The 12,860-nt window shown below is 33.6% G+C and overlaps 2 protein-coding genes and 1 long non-coding RNA gene across 4 annotated transcripts in view; 1 reads left to right on the top strand and 2 right to left on the bottom strand.

Moving 5' to 3' along the window:
• Nucleotides 1-5,534, bottom strand: part of sik2a (salt-inducible kinase 2a) — a 75,367-nt gene extending 69,833 nt beyond the window's left edge. Inside the window, 2 exon segments of the mRNA NM_001327944.2 lie at nucleotides 199-315; nucleotides 5,121-5,534. Coding sequence (NP_001314873.2) covers nucleotides 199-315; nucleotides 5,121-5,258 — 255 coding nt within the window. The 5' untranslated portion in view covers nucleotides 5,259-5,534.
• The window catches only part of LOC147844434 (uncharacterized), a 16,230-nt gene continuing 3,370 nt past the window's right edge, over nucleotides 1-12,860 (top strand). The window contains exons 1-2 of the long non-coding RNA XR_015491891.1: nucleotides 1-134; nucleotides 12,242-12,476. This is a non-coding gene — a long non-coding RNA (uncharacterized LOC147844434). The remainder of the gene's footprint in view (nucleotides 135-12,241; nucleotides 12,477-12,860) is intronic.
• The window catches only part of layna (layilin a), a 17,099-nt gene continuing 15,719 nt past the window's right edge, over nucleotides 11,481-12,860 (bottom strand). For both annotated transcript variants that reach the window (XM_087254273.1, XM_087254274.1), the window contains one exon: nucleotides 11,481-12,440. In XM_087254273.1, coding sequence (XP_087110399.1) covers nucleotides 12,089-12,440 — 352 coding nt within the window. In that variant the 3' untranslated portion in view covers nucleotides 11,481-12,088. The remainder of the gene's footprint in view (nucleotides 12,441-12,860) is intronic.

The following is a 12,860-nucleotide window of genomic DNA, read 5'->3' on the forward strand; positions in this document are numbered from 1 at the left end:
GTATTTGTGTTATGTAACAGTTCATCATCCAGACCCAGACTGAGCTAAAAATCTTACATAACATAACATGGCTAACCCTATAAAGCACCAGCTCTAGCTACGGGACTCAACAGGCCTAATCTCAGCAACTGCTAGTATGTACTGCGTGTTATCACAAATGTATACATAAATGCATGCAATTAACATATGGGAAAGTACCTGGTAAAGCTTGATGATGTGAGGATGGTCCAGCAGTTTCATGATTTCCACTTCTCTGTAGATCTTCTCCAGGTTCACCGCATCTAGCTGGGTTTTGTCTATGATCTTAATGGCCACCTGCAATTCAGCAGATGTACGTGTTATTATACAGAGCTTTTGTTCGCAGCGGGGTTTTGAAGCCACTGATGCATTATTTATTCGCAGTTAGCAGAAACTAAAGGATTATTTTAATAAATCATTCACTGAGCTGCACTGCAATAATAATCAGTAAAACGAAACAAAAAAAATGTAAAGATCATTTCTTTTACTTTATAGTTGCAATAAATTTTTGCTCAATTCATTGCTCAAACTATACTTGCTCCCTCATATCTTACTTTAAAGCATCTCTTATATAAAAATTTAGCAACTGGTACTTAGGCATGAGAGGATAACTGTTTTAAAGATTTATCACAGTTTGGAAAGTTTTAAATCTGTAAAAATATTTTGTAATACCATTTCAGTGTTTTTTTTAATTTATGTTGTTGCGTGTTTTGATGAAGACTATTTTATTGATTTTTAGGGCAACAGTATCTCCAGCAGCAAAGGATTACATTGGTGCTTGTTCAAACTACATTAGTTAAAATGAGCTGAATCAACAGAATTCTTGAGGCTTTTTTAAACAACTTAATTGTTTTATATATATACACTTAAATGTGTAAAAACAATTAAGTTAACTTAATGTGTGTAGTGGTCAATTAAAAAAAAAAAAAAAAACGAAATCGCTTATGTGTCAATAGCCAAGCATGCTCTGGACCAAAACAATGCAGTGGCTTACATTATATCCAAAGAAAAGATACATTTCCAATGACGTCTTTTCAAGCTGTAAACTCGAAAACCGAACATTAGATTTGAATATAATTTACCTCAGTTAAATTCATCTTTATTTCGTTAGCACTTTCACAATGTGGATTCATTCATTCATTCATTCATTTTCTTGTCAGCATAGTCCCTTTATTATTCCGGGGTCGCCACAGCGGAATGAACCGCCAACTTATCCAGCACACTTTTATGCAGCGGATGCCCTTCCAGCTGCAACCTATCTATGGGAAACTTCCACACCCACATTCACACACAGACTCATACACAACGGACAATTTAGCCTACCCACTTTACTTGGACTGTGGGGAAAACCAGAGCACTCGGAGGAAACCCATGCAAACGCAGAGAGAACATGCAAACTCCACACAGAAATGCCAACTGAGCCGAGGATCTAATCAGCGACCCAGCGACCTTTTTGCTGTGATGACACAGCACTACCTACTGCGCCACCACAATGTGGATTGTAAAATCATTATAGTTGAAGTTTAGTTTAGTTTAGTTCAGTGTGTTTAAAAGTCCAAACACTGAAGAGCAAATCCATTAATGCGCAACTCCACAAGTCCCAAACCAAGCAAGCCAGTGGCGCTAATGGCGAGAAACAAAACTTCACCAATTGACGAAAGGGAAGATAGATAAAAGTCAATTGTTTATTTAAACTATTTAGCCAGACAAAATATTTAAAATGTATCCTGAAATAAAATATACTGTGTTCAATGAGGAAACAGTTGCTATTTTTTTTACCCAGACATTTAAAAAGAACTTATTTTAAAACAGTAATCACAATACCGTGAAATAGTGCTGTTTATCCAAGGTTGTCATACTGTTAGAATCTTAAACAAGCCCATGCCTACTGGTACTGGATATATATGGCTGTACTACTTTTGCTCGTAAGAAATGGTGAGAACTGAAACAGCTTAATTTGTTTGGTTTGACTGCAGCTCTTACAGGGATAGTTTGATAAAAAAAAGAAATTACTGTCGTCATTTACTCATCCTTGACTTTAAAATCTATTTTCTTTTTGATTTATTTATTCTGTTGAACACAAAGTAAGATACTGAAGTATGTTGGAAACCTGTAATTTGTTTTTCCTTGTTCGGAGGTAAACAGTTACAGGTTTCCAACATTCTTAAAAAAATCTTCTTTTGTGTAAAACAGAATAATTAACTCAAATTGCTCTGTAACAAAACAGTAAAGTACAAGCAAGTCTAGTGAGTACTTTCCTTCTACTTTCCTTCAGTTTAGTGCCTTTATTCATCAGGGGTCACCACAGTGGAATGAACTGCCAACTTAACCAGCATATGTTTTAGCAGATGCCCTTCCAGCTGCAACCCAGTACTGGGAAACACCAATACACTCTCACACATGCACAAACATAACACTCGGGTCAATTTAGTTTATTCAATTCACCTATAACACATGTCTTTGGACTGTGGGGGAAACCAGAGCACCTGGAGGAAACCCACGCCGACACTGGGAGAACATGCAAACTGACCCAACTGACCCAGCAAGGACTCCAACCAGTTACCTGTGAGGCGACAGTGCTAACCGCTGAGTCACAGTGTCGCCTAAATAAATGCTGACATAATTTTCATTTTTTTTGGGAACTATCACTTTAAGTCACTCTCAGACTCAAATTCAGAGAGTTAAGTGACCCTTTTTGTGGCACAGCTGCAATGTAATACTGATCTAAACTGATGCAAAAGCAGATCTAACGCCACATTACATAATGCAGACTGTAGTTAAACAACAATCTGAAGGTGCAGAAATATGGTTCTACTTTTGATTTGCCTTAAATAATCAAAGGTTGTGGCTTTTTATTTAAACATATTAAGCTAATAAAAATAATAAATGGTTGAAAACACAGATTTTATGGATGAAAACGTTTTTTTTTTTTTCTTTTTTTTTTTTTTTTCTAATTATTAAAAGTCCAAAACGTCTAGGTGGTCAAACTTTGAAAACCTCATATAAATAGTTAAAAATAATTCTCACAAATATTTTGCTGAATAGCCGAGGGCTTCATTTACATATACTTAAGATCAACACCATAAGACATCTTATTGATATTTAAATATCACCACAAAGTACTAAGTAGATTACTTGATATTAACTGTAATCCTTGACTAATTACATCATGAATAAATTAACTGTATTGCACTTTTGAACATCAGTGTTTCCCAAAGTGGAGTTCATCATACAAATGAAAAATTAAAACCATTTTAGAAATAGAACACTTGATGCCTAGATAAAACTTGTTTTTGTTTACAGAAATTTCACACTGTAAAAAATACCGGGTTCCACACAATTCCTTCATGTTGTCCCAACACAAATCAATCAAGTTAACTTAATCATTTTTACAAATATAAAGAGATTGAACGTAATAGCATAAAGTTGACCCAAATAACACAAAAGAATGGTGTTGTTTCAACTAATTGTAAATAAGTAGTTTTAACAAGCTGCAAAAGTTGTTTTTGATTAGAGAACCAGTTGAAAACATGCAAATGTATTGTTAAATTGTTGATATACAGTATTAGTAAACAATTTCAGGGGTAAAAAGTACTTTTCTTTTGGTCAAAAGGGTACAGTCCAGCACAAATGTCTTGAAATCTCTGAATTACATGAACAAACATTAATAACAAAGAAAACAATAATCCACAACCAAATCTTCTAAATTTCCAGATATTTTGATATTTACATCTTTATTAGAAGTGAATGCATGTGGATTTTAAGAAAAACTTATAACTTACTTTTTAAAACTTATATTATATTATATAATACACAAAAAGTAACTGTAATCTAAAAATGAGTATTTTAAAATGTAATCTAATCTGTAATCCATAAATATTCAGTGTTCAGCATTAATAAGTACATTGCTCACAAATCTATCTTTTAAATTCATATTTGTAATAGGAAGTTATTATATTTGTGCATATACATTACACTGCGAACAATGCAGGGTACCATACCACACAATTCATTCATTAACACTTTTAACAAATTTATGAGACATAAAGTTAAGTTGTCCCAAAGATTCGGAAATTGTGCTGTTTCAGCTCATTTAAATTAAAAAGTTTGAACAAGTAAAAAAAATGTAAAATTATATATATATATATATATATATATATATATATATATATATATATATATATATATATATATATATATTTTTTTTTTTTTTTTTTTTTAATGTAGATTAGTCAGTACTGAAGCCAAATCTGCAGCTTATCTAACAAAATAACTAAACAACCCAAAAACTAGTACACGCAAATTTATATGTTATAGAAACATATTAAATACAAATATTAAAAAAGAGAAACAAATCAAGAGAAGCAATAAGAAATAAAATTGTAGGTTGTAATTTATTTTTGCAATGTTTTGCTTGAAATTAATTGTATCTTTATCTTTCAATTTTTAAATATTGTTCGGTGACTAAAATATTATTTTAATAAATAAATCGGTTTAATAAACATGTTTTGTTTAAATGCACAATAATACAGTCATGCACGGAGAAATGGATGAAAATATTCATATTCAAAATGGAGTGTTCTTATTTATGCTGTGCAACTAAAATGTAATATTACAATTGTTTCATTTTTTAAAATCTGATCCAGAATGTATGAATTCAATTTACCCAATTTGTACAAAAGTGTAAGTAGTAGCCTATAGTACAATATCAAGTGGTGTAACTTAACTGTACATACAAACCACTATACACCACTTGCCATTATAGCTAATCTCTCAAACACTTTTGTTTTGCACAAAATGATATAATCGATTTTCAAAACCTGTTAATAGCCTCTGAATACAAAGATTGCATTCACATTAGAACTTTGCTTTCCCTAAACTGGCTTAAATTGTTTCTATTTTCACCCTGCAGATACATTTCGTCACAGACTTGAATACAACTTACATTTTCATGATTGAGTAAAAGGAGGGGAAGACATTAAAAAAAGCTCAACCTAAATATTTAGTAAGTTGATGTGACTGCACAAAGCAAGCGCGTGTCCACCGAAAACACTAGAGTGCGTGCTTATGTATGTGTGTATGTGTCTGTGTTTGTCACTCACCTCAGATTTTGTGATTCGATGTCTCGCCAGCTTCACAACTGCAAAATTGCCTTTTCCCAGTGTGCGCTCAATATCGTAAAATCCTACGCGTACCGGAGCCCGTTGCAACGGCTTTTGGTCCTGAGCGGCCATGACCATAGTTTTCTAGTGAACTACTGGAGAAAGAGGTTTGTGTGTGTGTGTGTGTGTGTGTGTGTGTGGATGATTCATCCACCTTCACCTGCTCTTAGAAAGCAACTGAAGTATGAGTATGCTTCTAATGGCAAACGTTAAAATGCAAATGGGGCATATGGGTGCCAAGGGCTCCAGCACATCTCTTCATTCCCAGATAAGGGCTCTACATGACTGGAATGAGCGTGCATTCCGCTCTGATGCTCGGGCTGTGAGGAATGATGTTCTGGCGCTCTACAGACATTGACGTCAGTGCTGAAGGGATTTTTATAAAGGGGCGGGGCGGGTCTCGCAAAGCGGCTTCAACGTCCGCGAGCGGCGTGTCACCACGACAACCTTATCCGCTGCGTACGTCAATCAGCGGCTATTGCAATCTCTACAAACACTCGCAACTCCCTTGCATATATTTGACCTTCAGTTGACGCTGTTATGAACATGATTATGCACTGCGCGCTGCTTCAACATGCAAACATCAGCACGAATTTTTTATTTAAAATTAATTTAAATTTAATTTAAATTTTATGAATTTTTGCTGCATTCCAATTTTTTGTCGAGAGCTGATTTAGCTCGGTGCATGAATGATTATTATTAATAATAAAAATAAATAATAATAATAATAATAATAATTATTATTATAGTTATTATTAAATGCATTGACTGACCGAGGTGTGCTCCCTGTGCTTTTATTCATTTATTTAACTTTAAATCTATAATATATATATATATATATATATATATATATATATATATATATATATATATATATATGTATATGTATATATATATACATACACACATATATACATATATACACACACACACACAAACATACACACACACACACACACACACACACACACATATATATATATATATATATATATATATATATATATATATATATATATATATATATATATATATATAGGGGCGGTGAGGCAGTGGCACAGTTGGTAGTGCTATTGCCTCAAAGCAAGAAGGTTTCTGGGTCGAACCTCGGCTTAGTTGGCGTTTCTGTGTGGAGTATGCATGTTCTCCCTGCGTTCGCGTTGGTTTGCTCCGGTTTCCCCCACAGTCCACAGACATGCGGTACAGGTGAATTGGGTAGGCTAAATTGTCCGTTGTGTATGAGTGTGTGTGTGAATATGTGTGTGGATGTTTCCCAGAGATCGGTTGCGGCTGGAAGGGCATCCGCTGCGTTAAAAGTTGCTGGATAAGTTGGTGGTTCATTCCGCTGTGGCGATTAATAAAGGGAATAGGCTGACAAGAAAATGAATGAATATATATCAAATTGTTTTGCTATATGTACAATTTAATACCTTTAATAACTAAATAAATATGACTATATTGAATATACAGTATATTACATACACGTTTACTTCAGTAAATTTACATTGTATATTCTGTCATCTCTGATGACATTTTTTTCCATCTGATCTGCTGTAATTTAGACCATTTTGTAATGACATAATATATGACAAAAAATTTGGGATAAAAAGACAAAAATGTTTTAGGACATGATTATGTTTTTTTTTTTAAAGACAACACAATATCAATGTTTTCATTTAGGAAGGCTATATCTGGTTCAATATTTATGATTTTCAATCACAACAATAACAAACAAAAATATAAATAGTAATAATAATAATTATTATAATGTTATTATGAAATGTTTTGAAAGAACTCCTGTGCTTACTTATAATTATTTTCATAACTTTAAATCTATAGAATAATTATACATATACCAAGTGGTTTTGCTATATTTGAAATTTAATAACTCTGAATACACAATAAATAGGGATTTATAATGTTGACCTTTAAATGTTTTTATTAATTAAAACTGCTTTTATTCTATAGCCAAAATAAAACAAATAAGACTTTCTCTAGAAGAAAAAAATATTATCAGACATATTGTAAAAAAATCGTTGCTCTGTTAAACATAATTTGGCAAATATTAAAAAAATAAAATAAAATAAAAATCCTAAGGGGTGGCTAATAATTCTGACTTTAACTGTATATACAAACATCTGTGACTATGAGCATGTTGTCATAGAGCGCCCCCTGCTGTTAAAATCGCCCAGTACTATTTACGTTCACTTCTCATTACTGTGCATGCATAACTGACTGATAGGTGATTAATTTGGCAGAAAGTAAATTTCATTTGTTTGTTTTTGTTTATTAAGGCTTCATTAACATCACTGCATACACATTCCAATATTTGCATATAACAAACCTGAAGGACATTTGATCATTCATTATTTGACAGGAAAAGACAGTCTGAAAGAGATTGTCAGTGTTGTTACTGAGCTTGAAACAGCACATCCAGTAAAAGCAGCATAACAGGGTCATTCAAATCAACAAGCTTCCACAGATCCAATTTCTTTCAGATCTCATTAATTTGCTGAGCAGCTTGTTTAAAACAAAATGCCACCATTGAGTGTTCAACCTTCAGAACTTTCTTTGTAGATGGTGTTGCTTTTATATTTGTGTTTTATATATGATAGGGGTGTCATAATAAAGAGGAGGGGTGCAAAACATCTGACAATCAAGTAAACTTCAAATAGTGTTGCACTAAATTTCAGATAAAAAGTAGATTGATTGTAAGACAGAGAATTACTTTTATTATTATTTAACATATCATATGTAATTTTTTTATTTTAAAGGCATTGTTCACTCAAAAAGAACGATTTACTCAACATTTACCCACACTCGTGGTTACGAGCTTGTTTAATGTTGAAGATGACATTTGTAAGAATACTGAAAACCAGTAGCCATTGGCATCATTATTTGTAAAGATTGTATTGAAGTCAACATTCTTCTAAATATATATATCTGGAACAAGAAGTCTGGAACAAATCGAGGGTAAGTTAATAGTCTATCCATATCATTTTGCAATATGGAAATGTGCCAGATGTCCAGTAAATAACTAGAAGTATGATAAAATGTAAATTGTAACACCATTTTCACTACTAGCCAGTGTGTGTTTATGATCATTATAACTATCAGAGAGTAGCTTATATTGTGATTATTACGAGCAACAAGCTGCTTAACACTCTCACTGTATCTGCTTAACCAAGCAAATGACATTAACTATCCAAATAATAGCTGCTTATTACTATTTATTTATTGAACTGATCTCTGGCTGATAACAGAGCACATTAAAACAATCATTTTCTAGAATGCTGCTTTAAAACAATGTTTAAGTTATTGTGGAAAAACAATATCAGGAAGCAAAACTGATCATTTTGCAAAAGCTAAAAAGCCTCAACTTATGGCAAACCATTTCAACAGTTAACATATAAGATATTCTAGTACCTATTTTCATGCTACTTGTTATTTTTTTAGACTACTACAACTCGTTGTTTAGACTATACAGGTACAGTGCAAAGTATTCATAGTGCTTCACTTTTCCCACATTTTATTCCAAAATGGATTTAATTAATTAATTTCCTCCAAATTCTACACACAATACCCCATAATGACAAGGTGATTTTTTTTAATTGTTGCAAATTTGTTAAAAATAAAAACCTGAAAAATCACACGTACAGAAGTATTCACAGCCTTTGCCATGAAGCTCTAAATTGAGCTCAGCTACATTCTGTTTCCACTGATCATTCTTGAGATGTTTCAGCAGCTTGGAGTAATTGTGGAGTAATTGTGGTAAATTTAGTTGATTGGACATGATTTGAAAAGGCATACACCTGTCTATATTAGGTCCCAGGGTTGACGGTGCAAGTCAAAGCACAAACCAAGCATGAAGACAAAGGAATTGTCTGTAGACCTCCAAGACAGGATTGTCTTGAGGCACAAGACTGGGGAAGGGTACAACAACATTTCTGCGGCTCTGAAAGTCCAAATGAGCACAGTTGCCTTAATTATCCATAAGTGGAACCACCAAGACTCTTCCTAGAGCTGGCCGGCCATCTAGGCTGAGTGATTGGGGGAGAAAGGCCTTAGTCAGGGAGGTGATCAGTAACCCGATGGTCACTCTGTCTGAGCTCCAGCACTCTTCTCTGGAGAGAGGAAAACCTCACAGAAGAACAACCATCTGTGCAGCAATCCACCTGCAGTGACGCATGGTGGTGGCAGCATCATGCGGTGGGGATATTTTCAGCAGCAGGAACTGTAAGACTAGTCAGGATAGAGGGAGAGATTAATTGATTTATGAATTTAATCCATTTTGGAATAAGTCTGTAAAAAAAAAACATGGAAAAAGCAAAGGGCGACTGAGGCTGGTGTCAGAGCATCAAGAACCACCACATACAGACGTCTGCATGACATAGGGTACAGCTGTAGAATTCCATGTGTCAAGCCACTCCTGAAGCAAAAACAACAATAGAAGCATCTGTGCTGGACTACATAATAAAAGTACTGGTCTGTTGCCCAGTGGTCCCAAGTCTTCTTTTGAGATGAAAGCAAATTTTGCATTTCATTTGGAAATCAAGATCCCAGAGTCTGGAGCAAGAGCGGAGAGACACAAAAGTCAAGCTGCTTAATGTCCAGTGTAAAGCTTCATAGTCAGTGATGGTTTGGGGAGCCATGTCATATGTTGGTGTGGGTCCACTGTCTTTGTATCAAGTCCAAAGTCAATGCAGCGCTATACCAGGACTTTTTAGAATACTTCAAGCTTCCTGACAAGCTTTTTGAAGATGGTGATTTTATTTCAGCAGGATTTGGGACCTGCACACAATGTCAAAGCTACGGGTACCTGGTTAGAGGACCATGGTATCCTTGTTCTTAATCGCCAGAAAACTGACTGAAAACACCTGACTTTAACCTTATTGAAAATCTAGGGTCTAGTGTTGAGAGGAAGATGAGGGAACAAAGACCCTGAAATGCAGACGACCTGAAGACCAATATCAAAGCAACTTGGTCTACCATAACAACTTAACTGTGTCAAAAGCTGATTGCCTCAATGCCAATCCGCCTTGATACTCTAAATAGTGCTAAAGGAGTCCCAGCAATGCACTGGGGACATAATACAGTACATCAACACACTTTTCAGTAAGCCAACAGAGCTATATATCTGGTGAAATTATATTTATCTTGCAGTATATCACAGCAAAACAAAATATGGCAATGTTATTTTTTTCCTCAATGTCATGCAGCCTTACTAGGACCAATTATATATATATATATATATATATATATATATATATATATATATATATATATATATATATATATATATATATATATATATATATATATATATATATATATATATATATATATATTTGTTGTATATATATATATATATATATATATATATATATATATATATATATATATATATATATATATATATATACAGTTGTGATGTACAGTATACAAGTATGACAATAAATAATACATATTAAAATAAAAGAATAGCAGTACCTAATAAATAACTCATATCTATTCAACAGTATCTATTAAATAGGTACTAATATTAAATCTATTTAATAGGTGCTAGTATACACTGTGAAGATGACTAGTTAATGAAAAAAATATAATAAACAAGTACCAAAATGAAATGAATAAAATTTTGTAAATATTTGATATTTATGAGTACACTATCTAATAGATAAGCACTAGTATTTAATGATTAAGTATAAGTATATAATAATAAGTATTACTATTTAAAAATAGGTAATATTATACAATGGTCAGCTGAAATTCTTGATTCTACTTGGATGGAAGATGTGCAAAAAATGGTTTAATGCCCTGATAGTCCATTAGTAGAAACCATAGTAACTCAGTGACAGTTGCCGAAGCCTTCATTTGTCTGTGTAATCTTGAGGACTCTTACATGTGCTTTACGAGGGAGCCAATAGGGATTCAACTTGCAAATATGCTCAAAAGTATTTGTGAAGAAGTAGCTAACACATGTTACTATGAGCTACTTAATATTCCTGTGTCATTTACACACATATGTGCGCTCACTCTTTTGGTCTGCATGTGACTGATTTAAAATGGGGAGATCTATAATGTTGTAACTTACAATTTCAGTCAAATATTGTTCTGCAAAGAGAAATACTACATTTAATTGGTCTATTTCTTGGCAACTGACCAAGGAATAAGTAGGAAAATTAATGGTTTTGCATCAAGTAGATCTTTGCCTTCGTGTCAAGCTTTTAAAATCATTTAACTCATGGAAAACCATTGATTATCCCTTATGTATGCCACAATATAAACCAAAGTCACAACTGAAATGTATACAGCATTAGTCAAAATTTAATAGCTGATCTCAGTCACAAATTCACACTGAAGTCAATTTGAAAAATCTGAAATTTGTTACTAGTGATGACTGAAATAAGTAGTAAGTCCAGTGAACACTGGGGGACGCTTTTCGATCACACATTTTTCCTAATGTTTAAGTGCCTTATCACTAAACAAAGGGAATCAATGAGTAATATGTCAGGCATAAAATCGTAATTTTTATGATTATTATTATGATATTGCCAATAGCTGCTTGTAAATTCTACAGTATTCCTGGCAACCAAAATTCCCAGTAATTTTACTGAATCACTGTACTAGTATATTTTAAAATAGGTACTAGTACATAAACAATGAGTACAATTAGCAAATAAATAATTACCAGTACTTAGTAGAAGAAAATTGTATCTTTAAAAAATGGTACATTATAATATAAATGTTAAAACGGTTTGCCATATGCTTGTAGCATCAAAAATGAGGTGTGTATTGTAATACTGGATATCTAGCACCATAGAAAAACCTTAGGTGAGACAGCAACAAGCATTGTCATTCTCAACAGCAGAATGCAGAAAGAAATGCTCACATGTTTATCCTCCATATCAGAAGCCATATAATTCATCCATCCAGCCCTGGTCTCTGTAGTATCTCCCGCTTCCTCGGCCTTGCAGCGTGTCGTACATATCATTGGTCACAAAGCCGCTCTCAGTGCTGGCCAGTGTCACAAAACCACTCTCTGTGTCTCTGCCTGTCAGGTTGTCATAATCTCCAGGTGGAGTGTCTGGAGAAGACCCCAGGAAGGAAGTGTTCTTGATGTCGGGCCGTGTGCCGGCCAGATCCGATTCATGCTGCCTTCGGATGACGTTATAGACGTCCGGGCTTGGGCTGTTGCATCTTTCTCCAGCGGCCCAGTATCCTGGATCCTTTGGAGGAGTCTCGGTCTGTTCTTTCTTCCTGCATACACACACAATATGGTATGTGGTATTAACAGTATTGGCAGGCCCGGATTAAGAACTCAGGGGCCCCTGGGCACATTGTCTTGTAAGGCCCCCTACCTGGCCGCACCCCTATAGTTGAATTTAAAAAAATAAGAATAATATAATAATTTTTAAATAAAATGAATCTATAATTTGTTGCCCACATATTTAAATAAATGATATATAGTACATATGTATTTATAGTCTGCAAAGATTTAAATTATTTTTCAAAGCATTAAATAAAAATACTAATAAAACTACATATATATATATATATATATATATATATATATATATATATATATATATATATATATATATATATATTTTTTTAAGGGTATTTTAGTGTATTGCTTTTACAAACTTATAAAGCATATTATTGCCATGGCATATAACG

Source organism: Danio rerio, chromosome 5 (genome assembly GCF_052040795.2).
Source record: "Danio rerio strain M-AB ecotype USA chromosome 5, GRCz13ab, whole genome shotgun sequence".
NCBI classification, from domain to species: Eukaryota; Metazoa; Chordata; class Actinopteri; order Cypriniformes; family Danionidae; genus Danio; species Danio rerio.